This window comes from Cyprinodon tularosa, unplaced genomic scaffold (genome assembly GCF_016077235.1).
Source record: "Cyprinodon tularosa strain WSP-4 unplaced genomic scaffold, ASM1607723v1 ctg160, whole genome shotgun sequence".
In the NCBI taxonomy this organism is placed as follows: Eukaryota; Metazoa; Chordata; class Actinopteri; order Cyprinodontiformes; family Cyprinodontidae; genus Cyprinodon; species Cyprinodon tularosa.
In genome coordinates this window covers 669,492-690,050 of record NW_024038438.1, presented here as the reverse complement: position 1 = coordinate 690,050, position 20,559 = coordinate 669,492, and the positions used below count along the sequence as shown (strand labels likewise).

Genomic DNA, 20,559 nt, shown 5'->3' with positions numbered 1-20,559 from the left:
GCTGGTCAGCACACCAGAAACAGTACCCTGGGAGACTGTACTAACATCTGGAATGATGCATCCAGATGCAAAAAACTGCCGCGTTGCAAAGGGCTTTACCGTTAAACAGAACTACTTGATAGTTGATATGTCCCTTTTATTGCTGACAGACCAAGTATGTTGACATGCATTGAATATATTCTCTGTCTGTATATTTTGTCTGTCAAGCCTCTTTCTCACCACAATAATCACAGACAATTTTGCATACGTTACGTTTTATACTTTATAAATTGCACTGTGGGTGGTATGTAACTACATTTGCAAATCCTCCTTAAAGTATTGTGCTTGCTGCAATGAGCAGCGTATGTTCTCCATAATTGTGCTAAATGGACACATTCTAATTAGTAGATCAGTTTTGCAAACCCTTCCAAGTTTGCATGTTTTTACATCTTTAATGCCTACGTGTAATAAATCTGCATCAAGAGCTTTACTAGTTTACCTACTACTTCTCTACTTTCAAATTTTAACCATATAACATTTATTTTAGATGTAATATACCTATAATCAGACTAAACAAGCTGTGAATGATGTGAACAAAAGCTGGTAATCTATGCAAACTTACAGAGCATCAGGGCAGAACTCCGGCTGCAGCAGTCTCCTCCCCTGCAGGAGGAAGACCGTGATGTCAAAGGAGTTCACATCAGAGTATGGTGGGGCTCCACGTGTCATTAGTTCCCAGAGCAAAACTCCAAAAGACCACTGTAAAAAACGCAGCAGGATAAGTTTCCTCAATTAACAAATATTTGTCATAAACTTCACAATCAGAGGAAAAAGTCATGGTTTAAAGAGCATATTTATATGACAAAATAAGTTTCTCTACGTAAAGGTTCAGTTCTTTTACCCAAGAAATGTAAGACCTTTGCATTTTTAATAGATTACAATAAATACAGATTTCTCACCACGTCTGACTTGGTGGTGAACTTGTGGGTTTGGAGACTTTCAAGAGCCATCCACTTAACAGGCAGCTTGACTCCGCTCTTGTTGTGGACGCTGTAATACTCTTTGTCGTAAACATCTCTAGCGAGACCAAAGTCTGCCACCTTTACTGTGTAGCTCTCATCCAACCTGGCAGGACAAAGAATTAGTTACTTTTGCATGGTTTCATTTAATCTGGTTGCCTTTTCTTGTTGTTACTTTCTTGTTGTTGTTACTTTTAGTTTCATCACCTTTTTCTTCCATATGTATAACAAGAAACAAAATGGGAGCCATCAGTGAGACAAAACTGCTTAAAAAAAAGTTATTTGAAATCATTCAGTGATCCTACTACACTGTAATTTTCTAAAACACTACATGCCATGTGCTTTTTAGAAAAAAATGGCAGTTGGTGTGATTTGACAGGCAAGACATGCACAGTAGAGTTAGCGCATCCTTTGTTTTATTAATTAACAATGTATTCATATCTAATGTATGTAGTTTGGATCCAGAATGTCATATTCCCTAAGAACAGTGCAACTTGTGACACAGTGCTGGTATCAAATATTTAGACTCCTTGAAGTTAGTTGTAACTGTGGAGGAAACAATGGATGAATCATGTAACTAAAGTGTCTTACATGCAGTTTCTGGCAGCCAGGTCTCGGTGGACAAACTTCTTACTGGCAAGATATTCCATCCCCATGGCCACCTGTAGCCCAAAGCCCATCAGGTCCTTCACTGTTGGGTTCTGGATGACAATCACATTTGCCAGTTGGTCAATCATCAAACCAAAATATCAACATCTAAATTCAAGGCGTTAGTTTTTTATAATGTCTTCATTGCAGCTTACATGTCCTTCATCGCGGATGAAGTTGCGAAGGTCGCCATGTTTCATGTAGGGCAGGACCACCAATGGCGAGCCCTCAGGTGGAAGGCAGATGCCCAGCAGAGAGAGAACATTGGGGTGGCTGAAGTCTTTCATGATGATACCCTCCTTCAGAAACTGGGAAACCTCCTCCAAGTCTGTAATTCCTGTAGATAAATAATACAGCTCAGGTTCAACCTTAAGAGAAATGCTAAATATTAAAGACAGGAACTCAAATACTCTGATTCAAACTCTCCAAACTCTTGCAGCACAAGGATGCAACTTATTGCAATGGCTCTGTTACATTTCTTTTTCTTGCTATTTTTTCTCAGTGGAAACATCAGTAGATTGGTATAATGTTTTTCTCTGCTTAGTGTAGGAATCTTTCTCAGGGGCATCAACCTTTAAAAAAACCTAATAAAACTCAGATCTGAAAGGAACTAAAGGAAACAGGCAAAAGTAACCCTCAGGAAGGGAGACAATGAATTATTTAGCAGTATAATGAAGCAACTTAAAATCAAGGTTAGAGAGAAAAGGATGTCCAAAGGAAGAACTACCTCCAGCAGAATAATACTGAAGAAGTGTGTCAGAGATGAAGAAGATTACAGCTTTTAGCAGAGGGCAGATCAGGCAGATGGAAGTCTGGACAGAGCCAACGAAACAGCTAAGAAAATATGTTGCCCTGATATTTCAAAAATCACAAAAGAATCAAGCAGGCCGACTCGGGTAAAATAAACTAGCGCCCTTGAGGATCTACTTAGGCTTGAAGCTGATGGTAGAGACATCATACCTGTGCTTCAACAAATCAACTGGACTGTGAGGATCGTTATCTTTGATTTCTCCACTGCTTTGAACTATATTCAGGAAAATTTGCTTTAAGAGAAACTTCAAAAGATGCAAGGCTTTAATCAATTTAAACCTTGCCTTCCATGCTACAGTCGGGCTATAATAGCTTAAACTGTTTAAGGAGGGCTTTTCACAAGTTTAGGAGGAATATTTGTAGACATTTTGTTGTTATCTTCCAGAAACACATTTAAAAGATCAGATATCGATGTTGGACAACACAGCCTGGCTCAGAGTATCTGTTCTGATTTATCCAAAATGAGTTTATAGGGCTCGGCTCAGTAAAGTTCTCCCATCATCTACTGTATGTGTTCATTTACCTTTTTTTTTTTTTTTTTCGTGGTATAGATTCATGTTAAAACAGAATATGGTCATCTCCAAACTGCTCACCAAGGTTTGAGCCCAATTCCTGAAAACCAGGCCCACACCACGACCCAACATCAAGCCTTACACCAGACATAGTGCAGTGAGATACCTTAAAGCCCCACAACAACTTCTTAGCACAATATTTCACTGTATTACCAAACACTGAGATTAAATTGGCCACTCCAGAAAACACCCTCCAACTGCTCTAGAGTTGGGTTTTGTTAGGATTGAATAAATCCACTTAGTTATGGAAGCCCCTCCCACAAAGCTTTATTAACCAGTTTTGGGACTAAGCTAAAAGCCAGATTACATGTGAAGGTCTGTAGCTATTAACTCTCCATAAAGTTGAGGACTTCATTATCTGCCGATTTCATTGTATATGTTCCTATGGTCTACATTTCTGTCAATGCCAGTCATAATCATTTTGTTTAAATACCACTAAAAATTTGTCCTGGAATATTCTATACATTTAGGAGCAATGCAAAGTATAGACAGCTATCCTGGAAAAAAAAGAGCCCATCAGAAATTTGCCAATGTCTATTTGCTGAAAGCATTCCTGTTTCTGGGATCATGCCCTTTACTCCTTTACCTCTGACATAATCTGGTTAGAAATAGGGGGTATTAAGGTATATGGTGAGCTTCACTTAAGGGTCAGTGGCCTTAAGGTTTAATCATCATAGAGCATTAAATTATGACCAAGACTTAAAATACAACACAAAAAGCCAAAACTAGCACTATGCCCTGATTGTTTCCAACAATGAATAAAATAAGGTTAAAGTCCCTGTGGACCAGACCCTGAGCTGAGGCTGCCTCTGTTTTGCATGTGGCTTCTCCTGTCTGCATGGGTGATTCCTCCATATCGTTTCAGCATCAATCTCCCTGCCTCAGCTGACAGGTTACAAGATTAGCCGGGACCCTAATGTCGTCCTCACCACTGGAAGCTCATTCATCACCATTAGCTTGAGCTCAAAGGGATTGTGGGCTTTGAAAGAATGAGATCCATAATCCCACTGTTGGGAGATGTGACATCATACAGTAAAGATGCAGTACAGTGCAGACAGATGAGCGTGTGCATGTTTAGACAGGAACACACTGCACCAAGCCTTGCTGGAAGCTGAGTGGTTTCTGTTGTAACCTGGTTTGACTAATTATCACAGTTAAAACCACATATTTAGGTACGCTGTTTTACAAAGCCCTACAATATTTTTTCCTTACTGCCTGACATGCAAAATAAATGCCTCTCTTTTTAGATCAGTTTGTTACCTCCAGTTTTAACTTTTGTTCTATAAAAGCATTTTTTTTTCTCATATTCAGTCAACAGAAATAATCTTTGTAATCCAAACTCATCTAAATCAGGGCAAGGTTAGTCGTAATTTTAAGGGTTAGTTTAGACTTTTGTAAATTAGATAATATGAAGTTACACTCTGTAATAGATCCCTTTATGGGCAGAAGACAAACAAATCACCTAAAGTTTGGAGGAACAGCAAACCAGTCCTCAAAGCTGGCGCAAGTTGGTCACCTGCTTTTTTGGATCAGCTCATATTTTAAACAACTATTACACCTGGAGAGCACAGTGACATAACGTCTTAATACTTCTGCACAAGTTATGCAAAACCCTACCTTTTAATCCCTTCTTTGCAGAGTTAGTCAGAGTAACTTGAGGCACAGATGTTTTTTCTACTAAACGGAGCAGCAACAAGTCAGAACGTTAATTTCCATAGTTACCCAAGCTGGTGAAGATTCATCCAGCTCATAGTCATCCCAACAAAGTAAAAAATAAAATAAAAAAAAGCAATCCACTGGACTTTGTTTTCTAAGTTTGAAGATGTTTCTCTTCCCATTTAGGAAGCTTTCTCAATTCAAAATGTCTGGAGTAGGGTTTGAGTTCCAGGCTTAGAGAGTGGCACAAACTAAAGTATAGTTATGGCTTAAAAAACATGTAAATTGAACCAAAAAACACGTCCACCCCTTAGGAATAGGGAGTCGCTGAGGTTGTTGTTAGCCTGCAAGACCTGATACGGGTCTATGCCTCTGAAAAGGGAGTCGTTAGGGTCCCTGTTGGCTTAGCTGACCAGGCGAGATGTTTTGGTCTTCGAACTTGGAAAACAAAGTCCAGTGGTTTATTTTTTTTAACTTTTTTCACTTAGCTGGAATGACCTAGTTACCCACTGTAACATACTTTTTCACCTTATAAATGATTTACAAGGTTAAAGGAATAGTACACCCAAAACATGATTAGCCTTCATTTTCTACTCACCCCCATGCTGAACAACACTCTGGAGTTCTTTTTTGATATCTCAAATGCATCTGGAGATCTGGGAGGCTTCTTGCTGTCTGCTGACATTCAAATAATGGAGGTCTATTGTGCCCGAGACAGAAAGGTCCATAAAAGTCCACAAAAAACGTGTAAATATTCCTCCATACTGCTCGTCCAATGTATTCCAAGTGTCCTGAGTGGGTAGCATCCAGAATTTACTCGAAACGAAGTCATTTAGAATGTTTTTAGAGCATAAACTGTAGTGTATAGGATTTCCTGAAAGTGCGTTCATGACGCTACGGAAACCGCAGCAGACCAAACCGGATGAAAGTGCGCATTCAGCTCGGCAAAGAACTCATGCTCTTCCTCAACACTGAAGTCCTCAGACATTTTTCTTTCGTTGTTTCTTTCTTTGCACAGGTAAACAGCACATTTCTTCTTCTACGCTTGCATTATCGGCAGAGCAGACGCTGAATGCGCACTTTCATCTGGTTTGGTCTGCCGGCTTCCGTAGCGTCATGAACGCGCCGGCGCGCGCTTTCAGGAAATCCTATACACTACTGTTTATGCTCTAAAAACATTCTAAATGACTTCGTTTCGAGTAAATTATGGACCCTACCCACTCAGGACACTTGGAATACATTGGACGAGCAGTATGGAGGAATATTGACACATTTTTTGTGGAATTTTATGGACCTTTCTGCCTCGGGCACCATAGACCTCCATTATTTGAATGTCAGCAGACAGCAAGAAGCCTCCCAGATCTCTAGATGCATTTGAGATATCAAAAAAGTACTCCAGAGTGTTGTTCAGCATGGGGGTGAGTAGAAAATGAAGGCTAATCATGTTTTGGGTGTACTATTCCTTTAAGGTCACTTAAAGCAGCGATGGTTCTCTGGCTAACTGATAGTCATCCTCAACTCTGAGAACTTCCCTTTATTAACAAAAGGCTTATGGGAATAGCATATCTTTTTTCTCAATGTTGAAGAAACAATTATACAGAACCTTATTGAAAAATCTAAATTCATCCTTTTATATTAGACAGTGAAAAAAGACATTTTAAGTAAAAAATATGGATGAGATTGGCTTCCGGTTTTGTTTAGCATCAAAAAGATAAAGATTCCCAAAGATTTGTTATTCAATTTGTCTTATTTTGATCACAGATTAGATTATCAGGCAGATGGCTTTATATTTCCAAATGATGGGCTGCCGTGTGCTGCAGAATCAACCCAAATTATTAGCTTGATTCAGCCTATGGAGTGTTTCTATGCGGATATATTAACATGAATCTACTTAGGTTTTAGATTTCTATTGGATATGAGAGATTTTATAATGACCTGAAACATCAAATCTGAAAATCAGACTATGTACAAAGCTGGATGATTTTTATGCTTATCAAAAACAGGCTTGTATCATCAACACAATTATGAATGAAGCAACTTTGCCTTAACTTTTATACAACCTTTCATTCTGATCCCCTATATCCCTTACCTGATTAAGAAACCCTTCACTTACTAGATATAAGGAGAGCTTTTACTTACGGTTCAGGGACTTGACTGCACAGTGTTGTTTCTGCCCATCTGACTCCAGCAACGTTCCGTGGAAAACACAGCCAAAGTGGCCTGCAGGTTATAACATGATGTACATCAGTCAGAGTTCAAAAAGCTTCTGTTCAAACCTGATGATGCATGTGCAAAATGGCTTCAGCAAAGACAAGGCAAGGGTCACACAATTTATGTCAGTTATTTAGTTGGAAATAACCTGTGAGGTAAAGGAGACATTTTTTTTGTAAATAGTAAAGAGTGTCTGCACAACTAGGAGAAGCTAGGAGGACTTTGGTCTTTTCACAGTTTTTGTAAGTAGTAATAGTTCTTTAATCAATAAAAAGACAATTTAAGTGTTTTTTTTTCTTCCTATACAGCCAATTGTTTCAAAGTAACCCCCCAAAATCAGTCCCTCCCAAGTAACTCAGTATTAGGCTTTATAACAGGCTAATAAAAAGCATCCAACCCTACTAAGTTATTGTGTGTTTTATTGAATTATATCCCTTATTTAAGCCAGGGGGCTTGGTCCAGGCTGAGAAGTCTGCAGGACCGGAATGAGCGCGGCGTTCTCCGATCACGTCCTTGCAGATGGCTAGAAGTGTTGGATTACGACTTTCCACATCAGACCCTGGGAACACTAGCTGAGAACAAATCATCCTATGCCACTTTAAAGCTCTCCAGCAGCCACCAAATCCAGACGGCAGGGGTTCATTCACAATCAGAGGAGGTGGGGGGTGCATGCTGTTTTTCTGGAACTCTACAGGGTTAAGGCTCCTTCTCTGTTCGATATCAAATTTGATCTCTCAGTTTAAACTGCCTACTTAGATGTGGTAAAATGGGCTAATTTTGAGCCTGTGTGTCCACTGCTCAAAGATTTTTTATTTTTTATAAGTTCACTGATACTTTATATTCGGCCTGACTTTAAACAAATCTCTTTTAGTGAAGTGCAAAAGCCTGAAGGTATAAATAACGCTTGGTTGTAATTGGGATGTAGCTTTTTCTCTAAAGTCATGAAATCATGTTTGTTTTATGGCAGGACACTTAAATGGGTTAATTTGTCCTCAGATGAGTGGAACAAATGATAAAATCCATCCCAATTTAAGAATTTTCTTTTTAGGTTGAAAGACAATCAGGTGTCTTTTAACTTGATTTGCTTTTATCAGTGACCGGATGTTTATCAGAACAAAAACCCACCAAGCTTAATGGTTCATATCAGCAACAGTCCTCTTCAGAATGAACGCTATGACTGAGTGAGGTATTGGGGACATGTTGAGGACACACAAAGAATAACATTTTTTTGTTTTTGTTATATCTGGAATTCTTAAAGGCTGTGACAGACATCATCGACCCAACGCTTTTTCACAAATTGGAGCTTTTTCTTGTTTTATCCTGAGTAATGAAACTGAAGCACAGAAATAGTGGAAACCACCTCAGTTGGATGCAAACTATATATATATATTCCTCTGTCATGTTTCTTGCATCTTTAGACATGCGTCAATTTTACACAGAGGACAATAAAAGGCATATGAATCATCAACAAGTCTTGTTAAAAATCAACAAGTTTTTTTAGTAGATTAACTCCCTACAAGTGAAGTGTGATGATTTTCAACCTGGACAAGGTGTAGACAACCCCACAGATTCATAATCAAGTAATGGTTGTGGCTGAATGACTTAGAACAATGTTTTTTTTATTCAGGAATCGAGGTGACCCGCTAGCACACAAAGAGTGGGTTATCAGCCTGTTCAGATTGTTCAAGTCCTCTCACTACGCTGTGTTCTTAGCAAAAGCTGTTCTTCAGAATGAGATGACTGACAGTTGAGGCACTTCACACTCTAACCGTGCCATACCAGCCACATGCCTCATGCGTAGGTTGCCCAGATACATCAAATTCAGCTAAACTGTGGCTCGGATTACTGTCATCACAGCTATGGCTGCATTTACTGCTAAAGTGGAGCAATAACACCAAACACAATTCTAGCGTGAGAGCCCGCGGTTTACACGAAGGGTCTTTGCTTTGGAGAGCTTGGGGACTCCCAGCACTATCGCCCGCCACAATACAGGGGATCTGCTACTCCCAACAAAATGGAATACTTTAAGGTATAGAGGACAATCTTTTATTTCTGGGTGGATAATCTAAATAAGTGGTCCTCCTAATTATCAATCATTGTGATGATATGTTTACGTAAGGCCGTCCTATGTCCCCGTCTGTTAGCTACTGTATCTTTTTCTGCGCATGCACTTTTTAAGGTGTATATCTGTGGTGAGCTACAGTTTCAGCCAGTCATTGAAGCTCTTTTTTGCGGTTCTTTGAAAATGGCCAAGGGTCGCAAGAGAAAAAGTGTATACAAAGTGTATGAGAAGAAAAGAAAAGCATCAGAAAAGGCAGATGTATCCCAGAATGTTTCTCCTCGCAATGCATTAAGGGATTTGCTGTCACAGCTGCCCGCTGTCGCCATAGGCTGTCGCTACCCGATAGCGGCGACTAATAACAAAGATGGCATGAATGTGTCTCATTGACGTTTGCTGGCCTGCTCAACTCAGGATTCCTTTATACTGTAATAATAACTCCAATTATTCTAATAATAAATGTTATAATGATGCAGGATTTAAAGCAGGCTCTGTAAGTGATGACCAGCCTCATTTTTGTTTTTTTATCTGACACTCTTCCATTAAATCCCAGTTAACGTCTGGTGGCTGTCTTCTTAAGCAGAAGCATAGGAGTCATATTCACATACACTAAAATAATCAGCATCAAGCTGTAATTAAACTAAATGTAGCAGCTGAATTATGAATTTCCCCAATGGTGTGGCTGCTGCATAGCACTGTTGCCATGGTTATTGGTGGTTGACTTACAGTAATCTATGCTAATTTACAGAAGTATAGAGAGGCAGGGACTTAGCAGTTCAAGAGCCACGTGCATCACAATTTCTCCCTTCCCCCAACTTATAGTCTGGGAGCTGTTAACTCTCTTCTGCATGAGTCCTCAGGCCATTTTTATTATGCCTACAGTACAAAAAAACAAACCTTAGGAAAGAGATCACTGACCTCTGCCGATGACCTGGTTGACGTGAAGCAGCAGTTGCTCCTTTGCGATCACCACATGCTGCACCTCAGTCAGCAGGTCTGGGTGAAGACAGGATGGGTCGATGTGGACAGGAGCCATCAAGAGGGGTGATACCAAGTCCCCTTCCATGCCCAGGCCAATCCCACTCCCTGGTGTTCGCAGTCTGGGAGACAGCAGCTCCCCATTGGCTCTGTAGACGGGAGGAGCGGCCCGACATGTCTCGGGCCTGTCGACACCCTGATCTGGTGAGGCAGAAATGAGAAGAAGGGGGTCAGATGTCGGTTGCTCTATCACAACACCTTGACCTCCAGACGTCAAGGTGTGTTAGATGATCAGAGGGTGACATCTATGAAGACGGAGAGATATTTGACCCGAATATGAAAACGAGCAGAACAGGGGAAAAAAAGCTTCTGATTTGCTTCCTGAATGTTTTTGTAGAAGGCTAATAAATGCAACAGAAACAGAGGTGAAAGATAGAAGAAAACTTCCCTTAAAGCAAAGCGTTAGGTCATTAGTTAATGCACCCATAGAAATTGCTTCAGCCCTGATCCTGGAGATCACAGTACCAGAACAGAACCCACACAAGGTCCCCAGATGTCAATAAAAAAACAATCCCTGATACATAAGTTAGGAGATTTCTTGTATGTCCATCCATCCTAGTTTGATTCCTTATTTACTCTGTTATCAGGTGAAATTTCATGAACCTAAATGTTTAAGTTTCTGAGTTCCTCATCCGTTGTTTCCTGTTTTATTGTGGTTAGTCTAGTCTTTCTGACTCTTTACTTCCTCTTAACCCCCTTTCCTGTTTCGGAACTTCTTTCGTCTTCTTTTGTTTGAAATCATTTAGTTCAGCCATTCTGGTCATTGTGTTGATAGTTTCTGTAATGCCATATTTTCATCCATCTACAGCCTAAACCAGTTTGTCAATGGAGTGAGCGTTTTGTAAACGGAAATAAAAAAAGAATGCAGTCCAGAAATTAAACTTTGAAAAGTCTTCTTAATAAAAAAAAGAGGTTTTAAGAACTTTTTTTCAAACCTAAGTTTAAATCTTTTATTTTCTGAATATGTATTTTTTCCAATTTCTCTTTTTTAGATTTAGTTTTGCAAAAATAATCTTTCCTAATTGCATTTTACAGGTCACACTCTCTTCAGTTGAAGCCCAACCCAAACTTTCATGCTGACCACTAGAAATGCGTCCTCACTCCTCACTCCAGTGAAATCCTACCCCCAAAAGTAACTCCCCATTTGAAAAAATTATAATACACAAATAATGCATTTGTGACATGCAAAATGAAAACACAATCTAAAAATATTAAATAAAAAGACATAAAAAAACAATAAAATGTGACAAAAATTTACAAAATAAAAGATCCCAATTTTATAAAAAAATTAAAAATGTCAGAAAACTTAATCTCAAATCCTTTTTTTTATTAAGACATTTTTAAAAGCTTAATCTCTAGTTATAATTTTTTTTTTTTTATTATTATTATTTCTACTGATGAAACTTTTTCTTTGCAACAATATTGGAGCAAAATTCCCTCCATGTTGGGGGTTTGGAGACAATCCTGTGGTTAGGTTTCCTAAATAGTCTCCCAGTCATTTTGTTTCCAGTCAAAGTTTGTTCTATTATCACACAGCTGGATTCTGGATTTGTTCCTGTTACTACATTTTCAAAAAAATAAACAAATTTCATATTGACAATGTTTTTAATTCGAAGAATTTGGCTGAAACAAAAGCACCTCTTGGCGAAAAGTTTTGCACATCCCAGGATTTTCTGAAGAACATTGCCAAACGTGGTTTGGGAGGAAGTTTGATCCACTTTTTTATGGATTTAATGCTTTCAATACCTGGTTCTCTGCCAAGCTCTCTGTACCAAACAGGGTTTTCTAAACTTGGACTCTAAAATACGATAGTGTACAAGGGCCGACTTTGGGCAGCTCTGCTCTAAAAACTGAGAAAGGTACAGGAGTAGGCAGTGCCACAAAGGCACAATGATTAGGCTCATACGTATGGCTATTTAAAGGAACCAGTCCTGTTTTTGGACTCGGGAAGGAAGCATGTGAATCTGGAAAGAAGCTACTCATGAATAGAAAACATGCACAGGCTGAGGACATTTTTGCTAACCACTGCATCACCATATAGGCTGTTATGTTCATGAAGTATTATTGGTTCTTTTAAATTGAACTTTGGATAACTAAGTCTTACTACCATATTATTTGTAAAAAAGAAAAAAAAAAAAAATGAGGTGTTTTCCTGGCAAGCTGTCCACCAAAAAAAAACAAACAAAAAAAAAAAAACAGGAAAAAATGTTAGGCTTCTAGAGTCTGATATGTAGCTCTTAGGTTTTTTGCAATTCCTCGCACAGGACACAATTTGCGCTTAGATGAATTTCTAAGACATGTTTGGTTTTCAAAATTGCACTTGTGAATTTCTTTATTTTATTTTAAAACAGAGTATGTTTTCATTAATATTTAGTAAATATGCAGTCAACACAACCTAAAATGGATCATTTTAACAACAACGATTTTCTTAGTGATTGACTCAGTGCTAAAGGCTAGTTACCTCGAACAGGCTTAAATGGGAAGGCAACCAGACTTTTGAAGACGTTTCAACACCTATTCAGGCGTCTTTGACAATTCTGTTTGCTCACACTAGAGCAAACTCTAGTTAGAGCACTAAAATGTATTTAAACCGCATGGAGGTCCATTGTCCTGCACACACTCCAAGTTAGAGGCTAATTAATAAGCCACCCTTTGTTTTTTTCTGGATTGTTGGAGCCTTTTGATGGCTATATGATTGGTTTGATTATAATTCAAAAAACCAATCACATAGCCCATGATTAGCATCTGATTAGCATCTGACTTGGAATGTCTGCAGGAGGAGAATCTGCACAGGCAAGACTGTTAGTTAGAAACATGTATAATGAGGCATGCAGAGCGAGCCACTGAAGGCAACAGGTAAGGCAGGAGGTACATAAGAATAGGGGTTAAGGTGGACGGGATAGGGGGTCTTATCTGCTTGACGTACCCTCCAACAGGGTTGTCCTATAGTCGACTGATTCGTGGGACACGAGTTCGTTAGTGGGGCTGACGCTCCTCGCGTTAGCCAGCCTGTCCAGATGCTGGATATGACCCCGGCCATCATACCACACCTCAGAAAGATCTGGAAATAAATGTTGCACAGACAGAAAAAAATGTGTAAAAGGGTAACAGGAAGAAAAAGTAATAAAAACAACAGGGGAGAGCAACAGATCACTCAGAAAAGCTAAGTGTTTCCACCAGTGCATCCCACGCAAGAAATTCCTCCGAACCCACCATGCAAACCAAGCGCTGCAGACACATATGCTTCGGAAAGATTAGAAAAAATTCCCCCAACTTTATTTGGAAGCAAATATTAATGTATCAAAAGTCATACATTTAAGCAAATAAAAAAACAGACATTTTCTTTTACACCAATGTGTTTAAAAACTGTAATATAAGTTTAGTGTAACTAAAAGGGATTCAGAAAGAGGTAAGGAACAAAAATTCACACAATGTGAAAACAAAGTTCAGGAATTTCGAAAACCAGCGGATAAAGTCGTGATAGATGAGTACAAGCACTGGCTTTAGAAAATGAATCCAACATAGGGCCTCTTGCTTTAAACCCACGATTTAAGATGTTCCTAGTACCAGAGAAGTGTTAATTTTGGACTTTTAGTGATTCCTTTGAGCATGACACAAAATTCGACCATAATAAGTTTAAAAAATAACAATTTGGGCTCACAGGTTCGGACTTATTGGACATATTGTAAATCACACAGGATCATAGTCATCCATATAGGCACAGAAGTATACACACACAAAATACTCTTTTAGTCAAGAACAGAAAAAAAACCAAATTTATTTGATTCTATCAAACGTTTGATCAGATAACTGAAAGTTCTTCAATGAAAATTAGGATTAAATAACAAAATCAAAATCAAACTTAGAACAAACAATCGGAAAATGAACTACGCAGAGTGACAGACCAGGACAAGAGAAGAAGAAATCAATGACCAATGACAACCAGAGAGCTTATATGCAGAGGAGAGGGCGAAGAAATGCATGCCAGGATGGGTGAAAGTGATCAGGGGGAGACGAGGAACAGCTGAGACCAATGAAGGCAGAGGTAGCAAAGAGAAGAGGGGAAGAGTAATGATCAAGAACTAAACCAAGAAAAATGCAAGATGTTTTGTTTTTACTAAGACAAAATACAGACAAGAACCTATTCCAAAATGAAAGAACTAAAGACGGAAGTAGAGAACATAAACAGTGATTGTGGGAGAAGGCTCATGCCAGAATCTGTTTGGTTTTCTTGCAGAGACTAAGCTTTTAAAGATATTTTGTAATCAGTTGAGGTTAGGCTTGTTTTATTTAGTTTAGAATCAGGTTTAACCTGTTTTGGAGACCCTCTTCTGTTAGACCATAAAACTGTGTTAATGTATCACTCATTTTGCCCAAACAGGTTTGGCCAATGAAAAGAATGAATTGGTCCTCACAGGCTCCTGTCCTATGGAGGAGCTTTGGATACCTGGAGCTCTGACTGTTTGGAGTCCTGAGGTGCAGGTCTGTGGCTCTTCACGCCTTCTTTGGAACATTCTTATGGAGAGACCTTGGGTCAGTTTCATGAAGCAGGTTTACCGAATACTCTATGCGGTCTAAAATTTAAACAGTGAAACTGACTTTTCTGTTTCACAAAGAGAGTTTATTCAACCTCTGTTTCAGTCACCATAGTAACATTCTCCCCAGAGCTAACCTTGTCAGGAGCAGGTTTTCTTCAGTGAACTCAGTGTCTGCTGTCTCCACCCTCATTACAGCCAATCATGCTGTTTTATTTCCTGATATAATCAGATTTTTGTCATAGCTTTTTGCATACAAAAAAACATATCTTTCACTAGGTCCGCTACGCACATTAGGTTTTAAAAGCAAACACTGCATGTCTGTTTGAAAACAAACGATCTAGCCAAAACTTTCGGCTAGATAAATTTAGAGTTTTTTTTAGTCTGAATTTTTTAAGCCTGCTTAATGAAACAGACCCCTTGTCTACACAACCGCGATCACACATAAACACATATTTTTGGATTAATGTGCTTATAGATACACAGTACATTCAAATGTACTTTATCAAAAGTTGAGGCTCTTACTATGTACATCTTGCATAGTACTAGGGGTGTAAATCACATCCATCATGGCGATTCGATTCAGTATCGATTTCCTGACCCAACGATTCGATTATTTTCGATTCTCAAGAATACACCACGATTCGATTCGATTAATCGATTAATCGGTTAAATTTTTCCTTTATTATTATTATTTTTTTTTTTACACCTTACAGGCTAAACAAAGTTTCAAGTTTGAAATAAATCAATGAAAGCTGTAATATCATTATGCATTTTCTTTAGAAACAACAGCAAATAACAGAGGTAGAAAAGTTGCATCAAAAATACTGCACAATATCAGTGTAATGAGTTCAATGCAATACCTCGGCTCCAGAGAAACTGTCCAACATATTTTTTTAGAATGTAATAAATATACTCAGGAAAGAGAGATGTTGTGTAGAGAGTTAGACAGGAATAAAAATAAACTAGATATAAGGGAATTGTTTCAAAGGTAATCTGGGGATGTAGTTTTTGGGAGTATTTTTAATTTTCTAAGAAGAACGGGTATTTTAGGGAGAATATAATAGTTTGTCTGGTCCATACTCCATTCTGGAAGGTAATGCACCTATAAGTTGTTTGCCAAGCGCCATTAAAAAAAAGAAGAAGAAGAAGGCTCCAGTGTGTCAACGTCACCGCCCCCTTGAGAGACGCTCCGCTGCACCTCTCCCAGATTGTAGCTGACCGCAAACAGTGCACCAGACAGGAGGCCGGCTTGTTTTGTTTTTATGACCGAAATTGCGGAAAACAACTCGTGAAGTTTGACCCGCTAGAAGAGCGAGGTGCGCGAGAACGCTGGGACCCTTTTTCCAGCTGGATCTCCGCTCTTTTTGGCTCTCATGTCCCTCCGTCGTCGGACTAAACTCGTCCCCACTTCCTCACCGCCTCGGCCGTATCTAGACCCACAGTGTGTAGCACAGACCACGCTTCAATACTGAGCACAATTTAAAAATGTCTGTGTCAAGCTTAGTGCAACACACTGCTGTAAGAGTATAACCAGGAAGCGCGGTAGGAGGGCAAAATAGGTTTAGCGGCACCGCAGCACGGGAGGGAGAATTACGCCCAGGAGCAAATGGATAAAAATAGACTGGAGGAAAAAAAAAAAACATGAATCAATTATCTTGCGGACGTGTCGATGCATCGGATGGTCGGCTTTTGGATCGATGCATCGATACAAAAAGATTATTATTTACATCCCTACATAGTACAGTGTACTATTCTTTAATTCTGTTTGTTCATTGTCATGTTTTCTTTTCTTCTTAATTTCTGCAGGTGTAGAAGCGAATATCATCAAGTTTACCTCTCTTTTTTTATCTTTTTTTTTTTACACTGTCTGTATTTCTTCTTTTTTCACCTTTACTCTCATCTACATTTTCATTTGCATTTTTTTTAAATAAACTTAACTTTAACTTTGTCTTAATTAACACAAAGTGCTGCATTATAGCAAAAGCCGTAACGCTCCTTTTGTGACCATAAATCAATTAGGGCTCCCCTTTTTAACACCTAGGCAGCAAATTTTAGTGCTGAATTGCTCTACAGGATACTAAAAATAAATAAAAGTTATATATTCAATAACATAAGCATATTGGCCCATAATGGCCCTGTTTTGTTGAAATATTACTGAAAATGCATAGACTATGTATATATTTGAACCTGCGTGCAAAAAACCAGATCTTCTTTGGTAAAGAGAAAAATGAATTAAAAATTAATTTGACCCTTTTGTATAAAAATGTGTAAAAGCATCACTAAAAGCCCAAAAATAATAAAAGTTTCTACTGTTAGAGTACCAGTATATTTTTTCCCCTTAAAGTGCATGCAAAGCCTATTCAAAGAGCAGATTGCTGTTAAAATGTGTTAATAAAGCAGGTTGGTGGGAAAATTTTCTGCAGCGTTCAGATATGTAAGTGAATCTATAGCATGCAAGCTTCTCAAACATTTAGAACCGAACAATTAGAAAACTGTCTGGTTACCTGTTATTGATTAAAGATAATCAGTATTTGTCATGACATGAATCTGTATCTCCGTATGTCACACCTCTCTGCTCTTACCATCAATGTGTTTGTTCCTCCTCCACATCAGCAGCGACAACAGAAGTAGAAGCACAAGGCTGACACAAACGCAGCCGACGATGAGGCTTGTGTAGTCCTGTTCCTGCGCGATCGTCACCTTGCCCAGATTCCTGATGCCTGTCGCTTGGCGCCACTGAACAAAGAGAGGGGATTTGGTGTGTAATCAGTGAATGTTAAAAACTTCAACAAATTTATTTTTTTCATGATTGATTTTTTGGCTGTGCTGTCGACTTAAGCTGCACACAACTTGCGTGGTTTGAGGTGAGGCGCAAAGGCAGCAGGTCTGCAGGGAGCAGCGGTGTTACTTATTTAGGAGCCGTCGTGTTTATCATTACTAGGCGGCCTTGTCAAACAGTGTGACTCTATAAAACCTCTGTAAAATACAGGAAAATTATAAAACTTATTTTTCCCCACATGGATTTCTTCTGATTTCTGATTTTTTTTCACAAAAAAATTATTAAGGAGACGATGTTTGAATTTTTTCTAATTAAAACTTTATATCAAAGGGGAAATAGTTTGTGTTTTTCCTCAAATTACCTGAGTCAACCTTTAAAACCTGTTTATTAATAATTTAACTGTATTGTTTTCACATTGGAGAAATCCAATTTCTGTATTTAACCCATCCCCTTGGGGAACAGTGGGCTGCCATTGGTCAGTGTGGGTAAAGGGTTTTTGCTAAGGGAGCCAGAGTGGCAGTCTGTGGGAGTGGGGCTTGAACTCAGAACCTCTGGATTTCAAGCACAATGTCCAAACCACTAGGCCACTACTTCCCCATTTGATGATCCAAAACCTGTGTGACATTAAAGCAGAAACAATCTGAGGCTTCTCCATCTACTGTGTCCAGGTCTTTTTACTCCTCTAGAATTTAACAAACTTTCTCCTAGTTCTTTATTTCAGGTGGCCCCAATAGGACCCCGGTCCGTGAGCCCTCCTATGGTATTTGATTCTATAAAGACAAAATGATGTGTTGTAATACTAATAAAGTATGTTAGATTAAATCAGAGATATAAGTCCTGCTTTTATTAGGTTTAGTGGAAATTAACTTCCTACTGCTCTCTGCTGCAGATGGAATAATGTGTTTGTAAATCAATACTGTCTGGACAAGCCTTGATGTTGGTTTGTGCAGCTAGAGGGATATTGGCTGAGACCAACCCAGAGATAAGGAATTTTCTCTGAAGGCCAGTTCACAAGTCAACAATGATGATCCTGATAGCGGTTGGTCTGGAGACGGCCGGCGGATGTTATCTCTGAAGGAGTCTGAAGACCAGCGTTTTAAGACACAGCTACAGCAGCTGGGTGACGGGGTGGGGGTTCATTAGTTCACTCAAACATGGAAAAAATGTTAAGTTAATAAATTTTTAGTGTGACTTCAACAAACAATATTTAGGTTTTAGTTGCTGAGGGTGATCATGACCTAAAAAAGTTGCATTCTACATTAATCTTTTGTTTAGATCCCTATGTAATAAATATGAAAAAGGCCACATCTATAGGTTATTAGAATGACTACATGCTTAATGACAAAACAAACATCTTCATTAGCATAAAGACATTTATTTTCATATGTGCATCATTCTTTTTATTTAACCCTAAAATTATTTTCACGTCTCTTTGTACTTTCAAACTAAATTTCCCTATTCTTTCCAACCAGTTTAATTATGAATTAAATTCTATCTCTGCTTCTGTCTCCTTGAACCCCAGTTGGCCTCAGCAGATGTCCGCTCACACTGAGCCTGGTTCTGCTGGAGGTTTCTTCCTGTTAAAAGGGAGTTTGTCCTCTCCACTGTTGCTGCAAGCATGCAGGGATTGCATCCCAGTCAATGAGTCGATGCAATCAACTGGTTTTCCTTAGATAGAAAACTTTGAATCAATTTGACTGGATGATCTGGTGAACTGTAAAGTGCTTGAGATGACTTGTGTTGTGAATTGGTGCTATGTAAATAAACAAATTTTAACTGACTTGATTTTATTTCTGACAACAACAACAGCTTGTTAACAGTTTAATAACAGCTTACTAACAGGTTGGATATATCATCTTATACATCTGATTAACAGTTACCTAAAAGCTTCTATAAAGATTAGTAATAACTTATAAAAATAAAAAACTTGGTTTTAAATTACGTCTGAAATTGCAGTATTGATAAATAAAATATATAATTTATATATATAATGTCTCTTTAATAATTTCATTTAAAAATTAGCAATTACAAAAAAAAAATTCAAACAGAATTTTGTAAATCTATGATTTAAATTTACTAGATGTATTTGTTTTTTACTGACTCTCCATTGTCCTCTAAAAATATTGTCCTCTATATATCTTTAATATAGACTTCTATAGCAGCGTAGATATATTAAAGAGATCAATACATGAGTGGAGTGTTGGCCTAGTGTTTAGAGCAGTGTGCTTGTGCTCTGAGAAGGTTGCACGTACCCTGTTCAATTCCCTCAGCCTCCACTCTGGGTTCCTGAGCAAAACCCTTAACCCCACGTTACTCGTTGGGCGCCTCATGATGGCAGCCCACTGCTCCCCAAGGAGATGGGTTAAATGCAGAGGTAAATTTGTCCAATTTGAACTTAATAAAGTTCAGTTATTATTATTAATAAATTATTATCACATGTGGTTGTTTTCGAATCAGCTGAATGTAATGAACTCAAAATAATAATATGGATAAAAACTGACTGCTGCCGCTCTTTTCTTATTGGAGTGTATCTGGTCATTTCCGCCAAACTGGTCAGCTTGTTTGTCTCTCATAAGCGGGCATAGAGATATGAGCTGATGAAAGATTCCTCCCCTAAGCCAGATGGTAGAAACACAAACATAACTGGTTTTATTGAGGTTTTCTCTTCATATTCACTTCGGAGAATCTGTTTGGCAGCCATTATCAGCATCATAGTTTGTCTAGACTCATTTTTTTAAGCTATCATTGGGGAAGACTTGTGCAGTCATTAATGGCCAGCAGTATTGTCATTGATGCTGTTGCATATATGCAAGCCGCCTGCAGTTGCATTAAAAACATCCATTCATGTCACTGTTTTTATCAGCTGAGTCCCTGGAACAAGTTTATGAAAAGAGGTTTGAAATTGTGGGAGCATGCTTCTGTGCAAACATGTAGTTGGGGTGTGGAGGTGTTTTTGTGACTACTGTTAAACGACAGGCTGTCTTAATTAAAGTGCTGCTGTTTATGGACTGTTGCACAGGTGTGAGGGAAACCGTGGGCTGAGAAAGTAAACGGAGCTTGCTGTGTGCCCGTGGGGCGCAGGCGTGTCTCACCTCCACCTGGAGCTCCTTGGCTGTGGCGGCCTGCAGCTCGGTGGGAACGGTGCACTCCAGGGTGTTTCCTACCATGGTCAGACTTTCACAGCTGTGGTTGGAGACGGTCAGGACCTTACATTTCATCGCCTCCATGTCCATTCGATCCCCCTGCAGAG

General features: G+C 38.8%; 1 protein-coding gene across 3 annotated transcripts in view; it reads right to left on the bottom strand.

Moving 5' to 3' along the window:
* Positions 1–20,559, bottom strand: part of met (MET proto-oncogene, receptor tyrosine kinase) — a 103,051-nt gene that overhangs the window by 7,062 nt on the left and 75,430 nt on the right. For 2 of the 3 annotated variants that reach the window (XM_038280476.1, XM_038280477.1), the window contains 9 exons: positions 20,402–20,551; positions 17,113–17,266; positions 12,919–13,053; positions 9,873–10,133; positions 6,824–6,904; positions 1,802–1,983; positions 1,590–1,699; positions 939–1,104; positions 602–738 (listed from right to left, as the gene is read on the bottom strand). In XM_038280476.1, the coding sequence (XP_038136404.1) occupies positions 602–738; positions 939–1,104; positions 1,590–1,699; positions 1,802–1,983; positions 6,824–6,904; positions 9,873–10,133; positions 12,919–13,053; positions 17,113–17,266; positions 20,402–20,551 (1,376 nt within the window). The remainder of the gene's footprint in view (positions 1–601; positions 739–938; positions 1,105–1,589; positions 1,700–1,801; positions 1,984–6,823; positions 6,905–9,872; positions 10,134–12,918; positions 13,054–17,112; positions 17,267–20,401; positions 20,552–20,559) is intronic. The other variant, XM_038280479.1, reaches the window with a different exon arrangement.